At 38.7% G+C, this 14,588-nt stretch overlaps 1 protein-coding gene across 1 annotated transcript; it reads left to right on the plus strand.

Annotated features, from left to right (window-relative positions):
- The first annotated feature begins 5,582 nt into the window (after nt 1–5,582).
- stx3a (syntaxin 3a) lies at nt 5,583–14,253 on the plus strand. The gene is made up of 10 exons (XM_020083886.2): nt 5,583–5,748; nt 6,685–6,759; nt 6,862–6,961; nt 7,202–7,276; nt 7,669–7,739; nt 9,300–9,408; nt 10,229–10,302; nt 10,974–11,108; nt 11,377–11,487; nt 12,673–14,253. Exons 1-10 carry the CDS (start codon nt 5,719–5,721, stop codon nt 12,748–12,750), a joined length of 858 nt encoding a protein of 285 aa, XP_019939445.2. The 5' UTR covers nt 5,583–5,718; the 3' UTR covers nt 12,751–14,253.
- Nucleotides 14,254–14,588: the final 335 nt, after the last annotated feature.

Below are 14,588 nucleotides of genomic sequence, written 5' to 3' on the forward strand. Positions count from 1 at the left end.
TGTTTATTATGTATTGTTGTTTTGTTCTTCCTTTGTTTTTTCTACATATATATTCAGTTCAAATTAAAAAACAAATCAAATCAAACCCACTAGCTCAGTGCCCGTTGTAGACCTTCCTGTTTTTAATATATATATATATATAGTGTGGAAATATAAACCTCAACTAACTACAGCAGTAACTGGTCTCTTACACAGGAATGCATCAACACGATATCCAAATATGAAATCACAATATTCAATACATAATATGATGTAATAATCACTGGATCGTGGGACTTTTAATACTTGAAGTATATTTCCTGATTATTCTGCTGATATGAAGTGGAAAGTCAAGAGATAGAGGTAGTGCAGAGGTTTGATGACAGTAATTATTTTATTTATTCAACCTTATTCTAACCAGTAAGTCTCTTGACAAACGTTGTTCTCATTTGGCAATGTAAAAGTAGTATCCATTAAGACCACACATCATTCATTTATTACTTAAAACATCAGAGGAGGATATGAGACACGCAAGACTTACCCAATAGCTACAGCTTGAGGTTTCTGGTGTGACTAATGTACTCTAATGTATTGTATAAAACTAGTTCTATGTACTCAAATACCAGTACTAAACAGTATGAAGCCATGCATCGCCTGCAAATATTTCAATTAAAAGCTTATTAATAACCAATGAATGGATTCAGTCAACAGAAATGTTGAGAAGCTTTTATTTTGAAACGGGTACAAACATTTATGTAAACAACAAAATGTAAACAATTTAACTTAACCTATATTTAAAAGATAATAATAATAAAATAACACTCCATCTAAATTAGGATGCCTTTACTACCAGGTTAAACCAACTACCCGTTTCTAATTGTTATGCATCTATCTCAAGGCAACATGTTATGACTAATTTCTTGATGTAAAGTTAACTATTGTGTTTAAAAAACGTTTTTATATATATTGTGCATCCTTATTGCACAACAAAGGTATATTTAGAGTGTTGAAGAGGGGGGGGTGGTCCAGTCATATCTAGCAGCGCCCCTGCCACAACCACATGCAGAGAGGAAACGTCTGGAGCCTCTTTGAATTATACAAGGTGGTGAAGTGGAGAATCAATCCTTCTGCTCCTTCACATCATGGTGGTGTATGGGAGCGTAAAATCTGCACTGGGAGAAGGGTTTTAAATTCTCTTCTTACACAGCAGAGGTTGAGCGATAATAGACTCTGTACAGTGTATATTCAAATCTATAAACCTATACACATATATATTACATGTTTATTATTGAAATATTTCACACTATTCACTTGATTGAACTCATGCTGTGTGAGTAATGCATTTGTTTTGCCTAAAGAAGTTCTGTTGAGGTAACTGGACTTCTGTTACTGGATTGAATGAGAACTCTGCGGTGAACATGTGCAGTACAGGAACCATCTAACATTGGTAGTGTTGAAGAGAGATGATTGGAGCCTCCCCAGTACATTCAATGTTGTAGACATAAGGGAACTTGTGATCGAAGATACAGAAGATTGGCATGTGGCAGTAGTTTTTCAGTTATTTTCATCATGGTAGGTAGTTGCAATTTGTTACCATGAGTGAAGCTCACAGTAGCTAAGACTCAGAATTGGTGAGTAAGCAATCTTACAAGCTTCCACCAACAAAGATGAGCAGATTTTGTAAGAGGCCTCTCTGATTCAGTTCTTGTATACACGAAATCCTAGTCTATAACAATATCAAAAATAGTATTGTAATCATGGATGACAATGTAAGGCATAAACAATTTGATTGCCTGAGCAGAATATTACAAAATTTGATTCATTACAGTTGTAAAGGAACATTTTCACAAATACATTTCTCTAGTTGTCATTGATTTAATAAGGCAATTTGTTACAATACAAATGGACCTGTGAACCACTCACTCTTTATTGTGCTTACTGTATTTATCCTTCATTTTCTCCGGAGGAGCTGCATGTGTGAACGCAAATGTGAAAAATCGGGGACACACACAATAAAGACACTAATGAATGTGTGAAAAGAACATCTTGCTGTGTTGTGATTGTAAGAAAGGCAAACTGCAGGTAAACTCTGGAGCCAATTCTGCATATTTTACCCACAATTCATGTCTGAAAATGGCTCTATTCACTTACTTACTTCCGAAATCACCAACACACCCATTCTCTTGCGGAGGAACTTGAGGAGGATATCCTGCTGTAAACTCACATGTTCTCATTCAGACATTCTCTGGAGAATTCTCGCCAGAGAAACTCAAGATAATGTTTGGAGCTTCTCACTCGGACATTTGCATTCTCACATATAGCATATCAGGAGACCACCTAGAGTTCAGTGCAGGTGTGAAAGAGGCTAAAGATTGCATTCTAAACTAGAGTGACCTGGCCTCCTTCCTGTTTTTTTGTTATCCGCCCTCAGTGTTATCTGAGTGTCTTCCTGCTCGGGGTTGTAACACAACCATGACCAACCAAGAATTAATGCTTTATGTTGGAAACATGTAGAATCACCATCACTTGAGATGTGGAAAAGGGAACTGATGACATGTCTTGGGCTGGAGAGGGAGACATATATGGTTAAAGGTAAATCGAAATGTTTGTTTGTATTTGGGACTCATTTATGTCCTTCCTGTTGTGTGTGTGTGTGTGAACCTGTGGCTGTTTGAGGGGATGTATATTTGTTCATCGATGTATATGTTTTGATATACACTTGAAAATTCAATAAAAAACTATGACCGATCCTGCCCAGCCTCCACAGTGGAATGGTCCACCACAGCAGCAGTGTAGCTGTGGAGCCCTAACTTCTGTGGTATGCTCCAACTCACAGACACAAAGAGTCATTTTTCACAGCAGACAATCGGACTTGTCAGAATAAAAGCCCCCCCACCCCCCTTCTATAAGACTTTAAGCCGACAGACCTCTGTAACGTGTAAAGTTGGGTTGTTGTAGTCATTTTGTGTCTCTTTGTGGTCATGTTCTGTGTCTCTGTGCTTCTATTTGTATGGTATTGACAAAATGTGACAACACAAAAGACTTACTGTTCTACTAGAACTGATGTACCGGTATGTCTAGAATCAGAATTGAACTGAAATCTGAGAAATGTTATTACAATATGACCGAGATCCACTGGTCACAGACATCTAACTAATTTTAAGACAAAAATAAATCTGATTGACAAGAGCTGTGACACTGTGTACACAAAGGAAGTTGGTAAACTTTTCAAGTAAAGGCGTGGAACTCTCACCCACCTCAAGGTGCAAGTGTCAGTCTTTACAGCTTGAGCACTTGGTGTGGAAGTTAATAAGCACACAAGCTATTCTCAGTGGACTTAGCTCATTTCAGTGCAGTACATCTACAACATTTGTAAATCATGTATCGCTGATTCTTGGGGCTTTTCAACCTTAATCACAGATTCCAGGTTTCCAAGGGCACACAATAAATATATGCAACTGCTTTACAATCTCAGAGAGAAATATTTTATATTTCTATGTTGTATACTGACATGAAATGACCAGACTACTGTAACTACCTGAACTTTAAGGTGTTTTATGACTCCTCCTTAAACTTTTTTTTCTAATTTAACGGTTTCCCTGACAACCTTACAGAGATTCACAGCATAGTCAAATCTCCCCTTCGGCTCTGTTGTGTCAACACTCTTACAATGCAGTGAACAACCTCTTTTGAGACTCTTGTCCTCACAGAGACTCACAGTTGTGTCTGAAGCTCTGAAGCAGCCAGTCGTATTTGTGTTGTTACGCCATGTGCTGACCAGTCAAAGGTCAAGGTCAACAAAGATACTACAAAATATGTTGGAGTAATAATACATTGACTCCCTAATATATGATGTCATTTGATTGGTGATGTCATGTAGAAGTCACAATCAAGTCAGAAAATGATGTCATGCATGGTTCTAAAATGCTTTTTTCCAGGTATCTTTGCATCACAGGACTATAGACATGACCAAAAACGTATATAGATAAAAAAAAGTCAACAATGATCATATAGTAGAAATTATTTTAACATGGTGTCACTATAAAGTCAGAAAATTTGTGATGTAATGCATTATGTTTTGCAGACAATAACATTAGAGACAGGATCTACAGCTTATTTAGATTAACCAATCATATGGTATAAATGATGACGTCATTATGCATTACTACAATAATAAAAACGCATTCCTGATTGGGGTATATATACAGCATGTATGCAGTCCTGAAAAAGCATATTTTACAGCGTTGGATTTAGACAAATAAGCTTTTCAAGCAGTGATGATTAGGTCCTAACATGGCTGTAATAGAAGGGGATGTCCTCTAACCAGAATGTTGATGGTTTGACCCCAGTCTCCCCCACTCTGCATGAACAACTGTCCTAGGTCAAGATACTGAACCCCGGATTGTCCTTGACGGCTGTGCTGACATATGTGAGTGATGTGTGATAGAGAAAATTGTGCACATAGATGCACTGTATTACTGTGTGTGAATGGTAAAACTGTACTGTAAAGCACTTTGAGTGGTCATCAAGAATAGAAAAGCAGTGTATGATTACAGATCATTTATCATTTACATCCCTGTGAGCGTCTGATAGGAGGAGCACATGAAAATATAAATATATAGTCGGGGTAGAGCAGGTAGTCCATCAAGGAGTTTGGTGGTTTGATCCCAGTCTTCCCCACTATTCATGTCAAAGTATCCTTGGGCAAAATACTGAACCCCAAATTGCCTCTGACAGCAGTGCCGTTCTCATAGAAGAAGTGTTGCCCACAGATGCACCGATGAATGTTTGTGCGAACGGGTAAATGGGGAAAAAAAAATTCAATACACCTAAGCGCTATATAATTGCAGACCATTTACCATTACTATAACCAAGTACATTCATAATATTAAATAATAATAAAAATAATATATACAAATTATTCAAAAAAAGCATATTATCAGTTAATCATTGTGGAATAAATAAGCTCCAACATATTATTTTTCTTGTGTGTAGTGAGTTTTACCTTTCAAACTAAGAAATCGGGAGAAGGGTGTGGATTTAATAAACACACTCATTTCAGAGACTGAAGAGTGAACATTTATCATCATGATGTTACTTCCAGCATTTATGGTAATAGGCAATGATAGATCAATTAATTATGTCAAAACAACATAAATTATCAACTTTAACTCAAATATTTGCTGGTTCCCTCTTTTTATAGTCTACATTAAGATTTGACTGTGACCCAGCATAATAAATAATATTATAAGTGATTTTTAAAAACATGCATATTGTAGACTATAGTAAAACCTATGCTCCGTGCACAGTCTCAGGCTGTGGGAGGGGTGAGGGGAGAGGTTTATCGTCCTGACTGAGTACTATTGTCCTAATCCGTTCTTAGAGGATAGAGGCTTACTGCAACCTCAGGTTGGGTTGACTACAACTATTAGCTCAGTGAGGACCATCCAAGCAACCGGGGGCCTGCTGCTCAGATCACTGTTATTTCTCTTTTTTTAAATCTTTCTGTATCTCTCTCTCTCTCTCTCTCTCTCTCTCAACCTCTCTCTCGGGCTCTGACACCTGAACCTGGTCAGATCTCCTGGATTAATTGGAGGAGCTATTCATTCCCTCTGGGCTCATTCGGAAGCCATTTTATTATTTTAGGCTAGAAGAAGAACTCTTTTCCTGTGAGCTTGTCTTTCATAAATCGATCAATCCGTTTATTTTATTTTTAATTTGAACCACAGACTAGTCAGGATGAAGGACCGTCTGGCGCAGCTGAAGGAGGTAGGCACCGTTTGTGTCATATTTACCTTGTGGACCACCTGTTGCCACCACAGGCCTCGTGTACTGTACACTGATATCCTGTTTGGGTTGTAGGTTATTGTAGCTAGAGGGAGGCTCCGTTTAGATGACAGGTTTCTAATGAAGTTAATTGTCAACAGTATTATATCAGCATATTTCTGCATTGTTCAATATAAGAATGTTACATTTTGTAATATAACAAGGAGCAGATTTTATAAAGTAGTTATAGTCGTAGTAATAGTAGTAGTTATAGTTATAGTTGTAAATATATTCAAAATGTAGGTGGGGGTTGCTGTTTAGTCCTTATGTCCTGCACTAAATCCGTAATATTCAGTGTTATTATTATTATTATTATTCTGAATGTGTGGTATCGTGTGACACTAAGTAGTAGGATAAGATGAAGTGAGTTGGGATCGTGCGGAGGTGTGCACTCATTTAACCTGCAGAAGGCAGTCTCACGTGAGCAGCGGGAAATGTGAGGCTTCTCTTCAAACATCATCTGGAGCTCAGTGGGGAGACGAGTCCATGTGACACAACAACGTTCACTTTGTGATGTAATCAGGAGATGCTGATACTCACATCAGACTGAGAATAACATGTTTTAGAGGAAAGAAGTGAATTAGTTCTGCAGATCTTTTTTTAAGGATGGAACAAATTAAAGTAATAATTGTCCTCATCAAACAGATCAAAGCCATTGCTCCACCTACAGTCAGTCAAATGATTTTATTACATACATGTAAATTCCTCAGAAGACAATAGAAAACTTCCACAGCTGTGCACTTGACAAAGGTATGTATTTTGGTATTAAAGTGTGTGTGTGTGTGTGTGTGTGTGTGTGTGTGTATGTGTGTGTGTGTGTGTGTGTGTGTGTGTGTGTGTGTGTGTGTATGTGCGTGCGTGTGTGTGTGTGTTTAACAGAAGAGTGACGCTGGAGGGGATGACATCGAGGTTCCTGTGGAGAATGAAGCATTTATGGATGATTTCTTTACTCAGGTCTGTCAGTCTGTGTCTGTGTGTGTCTATTCCTCACATCTTTATAGACATATATAGATGTATAACACGTTGTTGGCTGATGCGTGTGCCCATGTATTTCAGATTGAAGATATCCGTATCAGCATTGACAAGGTTGACGAGAGCATCACAGAAATCAAAAAACTCTACTCCACCATCTTGTCAGCCCCCACATCTGACCAGAGTAACTGCTTCAGATACACACACACTTTTAAATCATTCCTGAAAACGTGTCCTGTCTATGGGGTGCATTCTGTATAATTTGATACCTCAATCCTCAAATGTTCCATCCCTGTTAACACCATGTAAAGGACATTGTCACTGTGTTTTAAAACATGCTAGTATAAGGTTTATTATAAGTGAATTAATCGTTTGTGTTAACCCTTGCTGTTAACAATCTCCCAACACTCTCACTGTCTCTCAGAAACACAGGATGACGTTGAGGCTCTCACCAATGAGATCAAGAAGTCAGCCAACAACGCCAGAAACAAACTGAAGAGTCAGTATCTGGTCTTTTTACTGTCTTTCTACTTTCTCTTTTAAGAGGCAGATTGAAATAGAAATCATCTGCATACCACAGAACCACGTCAGATATTAATTCAATGCTGACGAATGTCACTAAAAAACACAGTTATTCATTTGAACCTGCAGTGTCTGTCAGTGCTCCCTGGATAACAATATATATCATGTGTAGGTAGATGCACTGTATACTTGACAATAGTTAAAATCAGATTTGAAAAAAAAAATATTGGTCTTATTTCTATTGTGTATTGTTTACATGTAACCTCTGGAAAATGTTGAAGCTGTCTCATTTTCATTATCTGTTGAGAAGGACAACAGACAACACTAATGGTTATTTCCTGCCTTTGTGTGTGTCTGTGTGTGTGTCAGGTATTGAACGGCAGCTCGAGTCAAACACAGATGACAGGGCCTCTGCTGACCTCAGGATACGCAAGTCACAGGTCAGACAATAGGACAATATATGGAATTTGTTTGAGCAGTGCAGAACTGGAGGGGGGAGGTGAAGAAGTTAGAGTTTACACATCCTCACAGTTTTCTGCTGCAAACTCTCTTCCTGTTACTTTCTTCTTTAACACTGGTCTCCGTGAAAGAAGAGGGTTTAACTTCAAATTACCCTAAAACCAATGTAGATGTAAGTGCTAGCGTGAGGATAAGTGAAACCACTGGGGAGAAAACTGCTAATTTACTGAGACACAGCCTCTGCAATATGGTGTTAATGTTATGGCTGCTTGATGACCACTTACAATGGTTTTCCACTCATCCATTCACAAACACACACACCTTCATACATACAGAACTTCTCTATCATGTATACATCTCAATTACCTGCTGCTAATATAACCATCACCAAAGAACACTCCGACATTTTGAAGGAGCCAGAGATTGAACCGCCAACCTTCTGATTAGTGGTCGCCCCGATCTTACTCCTGAGCCACAGGTGCCATCATGTTTTGATGTGTTATCATAATTTAAATTGGGAGCTCCGACAGTCTGTTAGTCTTGCCCACATGGACAGCAGCAGATTCTGTGTTTGATTGTGTTTAAACATGTGAGACACCAGCTAGGATCTGATTTAATCCCAGAATTTGTATCGATAAATCCCCTTTCTATGGCAGTCAAGATTCCGAAGAGGCTCCATAGTTGTAGTTGATTTGTGGTCCTCAGACAAGAATTTCAATAACCCCAAATCAAGCACCTACTACTACAAACGTTTTATCTATGATAAATAGTCTGCTGGACACCATTGAGGTTGGATAGAGTGTTTGGTGGATGGCTCACCACTTGCTGATTTGGACCCAGACTGCTCTTATGTTAGGGAGGAAGCTTCTGGCTTATTAACCTGGCTGCCCTAGAACGATTCTAATACCGGCTACTTGATAAGGTGACGGAGTATTACTACCAAATAATTATCTAACATGCATCTGCTCGAGAGAGATATTTTGTCTTCTTCTCTGGTTTCACAGCTTGAAACTTTTTTTGCTTACATTTGGGCATATTGATGTATATATTCATCTTTTTAGTATTGATGTGTATGTTTGTATGTATTTGTGTTTGTTTTTTCTTAAATGTTTTGGGGTTTTCTTTATTATTCCAGAACAATTTAAACTTGTGACTAAACATTTATGAAGATTGTCTATATTTATATTTTTTTCATGACATAAAAAAAGGGGTTTGTACAGCTGCCCTGATGGTCAAAACACAGCATTATACAAAACACAACATTTCACAGAACACAATGAGATTTCAGTAGCGCTGTTGTTGTGTGTTCTGAAATGTCATTGTGAGATGCAGTCAGTTTGAAATGCCAGCATACAGTATAAATCCTCAACCTCCTCAAACTAAAGTTAGAAGCTTTGTTTTATTGTAAGCTGTAAACAAAAATATTCTATGTATTTCTGTATGTATTTTTTATGTAAACGCCACTCCACATTCTTATTCCTATGTTTTCATGTCATTACACATTCCAGTTAACAGTGGGTCTTCATTTCCATTTTCCGCAGCATGGTATCCTGGCCAAGAAATTTGTGGAGGTGATGACAAAGTACAACGAGGCTCAAGTTGACTTCAGAGATAAGAGCAAAGGACGGATTGCACGACAGCTCGAGATCAGTGAGTTACAGTTGTTTACTTTCCTGATACTATCAGACTACACGATGAATGATTTTAGACAGCAAACCTTTGTATGAACACAGTTTTGGTGTTGTGCAGAAATACATGAATGGTTTGTTTTGTGGGTTTATCAAAAAACCTTTCACATTAACGCAATTATATTCTTTTCACATGTATACATGTCATTGACATGACTTGATTTTATTTTATTGTCATTTAAAATTCGAACAGTTTATCTCACATCTACTATTTTATGCTTACTTTTACCCGTTTTCCAAATATTTGTAAAAAAAGATTCTAACACCGATTCATTTACAACCAACAAACTCATGACAGCCACCTGTCATTAGTACCTTAGACGAAGTAATAGGACATGTAGATTACATGCTTGTACTGTGAAGAAAGCTGTTTAAATGTAATATCAGCATATATACACACAGCAAACACTTGATATTATATTTGATAGTGGGACAGTTCATATGATTTGACAAAAATTAGCTTCAAAATGAAGTTGTGATTGCAGCAGATATGTGATAGAACCTGTCCATGTGGTGTCCTCACTGCAGCATCAAACCCAACAAGGTAGCTGTAACTTCAGTCAGGTGTAAAGACACTGCATCCGCTTTTCAATACTGATTCATTTAACTGAACACAAAAATATGGGCTTCACTCTCACTTGGCCCTTTTCCTGTGTTATCTCTACATCAGTGACAGTTGCTCAAAGCTGCCATTGTTTTTGTTTGCCTCCCTTCTGTATTTAAGATGCAGACTTTTCAGTGAGCAGATATTTATCTAACATCTGTCCTTCTGTCCATCACAGCGGGGAAAGCAACGACAGATGACGAGCTGGAGGAGATGCTGGAGGGAGGAAACTCTGCTGTGTTCACTGCTGGGGTGAGATTGTCATGGGGAGGTGCTGAACATTAAAAAATCAGACCTGAAACCATCAGACTTATCAATTAGTCTGAAAATGATTGGGCAACATTTTTGATAATCAATTAATCATATTAGTTTTCCAGTATTTTCTCTCCAATATAAGACTTGTGTCTCAATGTTTTCTGACAACAAAAGAGCATTTTAGAAAATAAAGTTGTTAATTAGTTAACAATCAATAGAACTGTTAGCTGAAGCTGTAAACACAACTACAACCAGTCGAGCAAATGGATTGTACTTTGGGGAATTTTTGGTGGCTGAATAATGGATGATGGGCATCATGTGTTCTGTGTACATGTGGTACTTGCATTCATTCAACTGAGGTCGCAACTCTCGATTAAGCTGCAATATTTTTTTGCAGGACTGTTTAACTGTGCTGGTGGTTCTTCTGCCCAACAGATGCTCACAGATGCAGATGCCAGTAGAGTGCATGAGTATATATAGTATTGTTCTGTAATTGGAAGGTCGGATGCCACGATCGAACTATGTTCTCCGATGATCTGCTTCTAGTTTTTTATAGATCAGTTTAAATATTTCTCATTGACCTGCTGACTTCACTTTGTCTTTCTGCTCTCCTCCCCCCCACCACCCCTACACACCCCTACACACCCCAACACGCCCCAACACCCAAGATTATGGACTCAAAGATCAACCAGCAGGCCCTGAATGAGATCGAGGCTCGTCACAAAGACATCATGAGGCTGGAGAGCAGCATCAAAGAGCTCCATGACATGTTTGTGGACATCGCCATGATAGTTGAAAACCAGGTACTAAGAGACAACTCTCCCTCTATGATATAACAGCAGGGCGTGCACTGACATTACCCAGAATGTGCTGCAGTTTGTATTGCAGCTATGTGGCTTTGATGATTTTTACTCTGCTGGTCTGGAATCTGACGTGAAGTCAATCTACACAGCCCGACACATTTTCACATCCTGGGTCAATATCACGTACACACACATGCCCCTTGCTCTCTGCCTGTCCCCTGGTGTTCCCCTCTCTTACTTTACTCCATTTTGTCCCGCCCACCTCCAGGGTGGCATGATTGACAGGATTGAGAGCAACATGGACCAGTCAGTGGGCTTTGTAGAGAGGGCGGTGGCAGACACCAAGAAAGCTGCCAAATTCCAGCAGGAGGCACGCAGGGTAAGTAGATGCAGCACTAACATGGATGTGGCGACCTTTTAGTGAGTTGTTTTTAAACTTTAGTTCACGCTGAAACATCCAACATGTAACGATGATAAGTACAACCTTAGGAGCAACATCTCATCTGATGTATAATACAGTATGTTCTTACTTTAGACTTCTAGACTATCAGTGTGAACACAAATGTGTCCTGGGCCACATTGAAGGACCATAGCTGATGTCCTCTGAACTGCTACAGTTTCACAATGAACCAAAATAGTTTCAACTGAGTTGTTGAGCATTCATTTACTCTCTCTTACCCTCTGTCCCTTGCTCTGTCTCTGTAACAGACACACACACACACACACACACACACACACACACACACACACAATGTTCATGTTTAGTACAGGACAGTGTGATCTGATCAGAAGTGTCCACAGAAGACACGTGTGGAGACACATTGTAATGTCAGATGTGAACTGATGAACTCAGAGCTGAACCCGTGTGATAGGATCATTGCAGACTGCAAGTCGTAACCCCAGGTTTGGACAAGTCCAGATAGAAGAGTTGTATGTGTGTATTGCTCTGATCTTTATATTTCTTGTATGAGGAGGATACAGAAAGTAAAAGTCCATGGTGCGAAACCATCTTTGGTCAAGCATAATCATTTTGATTTTTTCACACCTAAAATGTGGGATATAATGGAATGATAAAAAAAAGTACAATATGCCATCAACGTCTGTCAACAGACAGAGCCACTTGTGATCTAGTGAGATGACTTAATCTTGTTGAAAATGACTTTAACAATAATATACAGATTACTGATCGAATTCACTGATGCACATTTTTTTTACAGTTGGTAACATTTTCTTCACACAGTCACATTTGTATCACTTTCCATTCTTTCAATTATACACTCTATGGTTTTAATACTAAATACAATTAATCACCACATCTTTAAAATTCATGTTATCTCACTCAAACTCACCACCACCCCCCCAAAGTCCTGTGTATTTACACTCAGTTTAATGGTTTACATATTATTTTATAACTATTATTCTTCCATATCTGTACAAGTATGCACAGTGATTATATACAGTAGTTTTATGTTGCATCCCTGGAATTACTTTACTTTCATTTACTGTGGCGTCACCTAACACCATCTCCCTTTTCTCTCTGTGCAACCGTTCCCCTGTCCTCCAGAAACAAATGATGATCTTCTGCTGCTGTGTGATCCTGGCCCTCATCGTCGGGTCATTTCTCTACAGCTTCATTAAGTAGAAAACTTGAGGCCATCTGCTAGCGGAGTCCACACAGTAGAGGAGGAGGAGGCAGAGCCAAATGTTTCTAGATGGTCACACAACAGAGCAGTTTGCCATTGTTTCAGCTCATTCAAATTCGAAGGCGAGGCCACAACTGTTTGCATCCATTTCTGAATATGGTTATGGCAATGTTCTAAACATTTCCAAGGTGCCCCACATTCAAACTCAGTTCAGTGTAGTTTCTGATAATTCTTTTACTCAGCATTCCAGGATGGCAGGAGCGGCATTATAAACAAGAATTAAACTAAATGTTAGAAACCCCTTTCAATATGCTGCAGTCAATACACCACGTCATAATGACTACAGTCGAACCAACAGACCAAAAGAGACTGTGAACGTTATGTTTCATGGATATGAGAGGTGTTGTAGGGCTGTTGGATTGTATAGCTGGACATGGTGAAGTGAACAATCCATACATCTCCCTTAGAAAACAGTCGAGATAAAGGATGAAAGAAAATGCGATGTACACAATGAGCAGACGTTTTGTGTGAATGATCCTTCAAGTCCCATTTTGGCTCTGACCTCAATATTTTACTGTTGCAGTGTTTGTATGAGTTTGAATGGTATTAGGTGCAGGATTTGTCAGTTACTGTTGGAGGAGTGTTGATGTTAGATTAATCAAATCTGATGAGGGATAAAGATGAAAACTGGACCGGATGTGTCACTAGATGAAAGCTCAAGGGGTAACAATATTTCGTCTGTTTTTATTTACTTCTTCAACTTTTTACATAAGAAAAATGTCTTTATTTGTAGGCCGTGTGTGTCCCACCCCACCTTTGACTCGCAAAGCTGTCGAACCTGAAAGAACGTATTGGATAAATTAGTATCTCAGATTATTTAAATACTATAAGGACACAGTTGTCAGGATCTGCCTCCACATGAGGCGTGAGGAAGGTTGTTCTATCTGACGTGCATTATTATGAGTAAATAATAAATATATAAGTCAAGAATAAAAAGCAGAGTCTGTTAACATTTGAGCGTCCGGCAGGCAGCACGACACACACTGCCTGACATTTTGATGCATCTGTATGAAGTCACTATCGCAAGTATTGAGACAGCTGTCACTCCTCTTTTGTACATTTGTCTATTATTTGTTTTACAATGTGAAACCAAACTACTGTGCCAATACTTTTGCTATTGACTGCATCTAATAATATAATTCACGTCATGCTGTGGATAAGAACCTGCTATGACTCCATAGTGGGCCTTTATTCAAATCATTTTTAATTAAAGACAGAAGACGGTCATCGTAGTTGATGTTGAACTGATAAAAAGATTACTGATTGTAGATGGTGTTTGAGCTGAGAATAGTATTCTGAAGGTGTCAGGCTAGAAATGGAAACAAACACAATGAATTTGATTACACTGCCACTGCCTTGGGGGTGTTTTACTGCTTCACAGCTTTTTTTTTTGTGTATTTACTACAAAGATTTTTTTAAAGGACTTTAGCTTGTTTATACCATGGCTTGACTCTAATTGGTCTTCAGCATTTGCATCCTTCCTCTCATACTCTACCTATGCAGCTGGCTGTACTGCATGTGTGAGCTGACATTGACACTGCAGCCGACTTGTGTTGTTTCAGTCTTTACTCTTGATACTTTGGGAGACTAAACAAAACAAGGCTTGAAATAACAAATGCTTGATGCCAGACCGTTAAATCAAGTGGATAAAATGAATTTTTTCTCCTGGTTTCTCCCACAACCTGAGTGGTTTATTTAACTGTAAAGGTTTTTTGACTTGAATAACCTGATGTGTGTCCATATGACAGCAGGAGGGAGCTGCTCGCTTACCCAGGTT

The sequence above is a fragment of the Paralichthys olivaceus genome, chromosome 8 (assembly GCF_024713975.1).
Source record: "Paralichthys olivaceus isolate ysfri-2021 chromosome 8, ASM2471397v2, whole genome shotgun sequence".
Lineage (NCBI taxonomy): Eukaryota > Metazoa > Chordata > Actinopteri > Pleuronectiformes > Paralichthyidae > Paralichthys > Paralichthys olivaceus.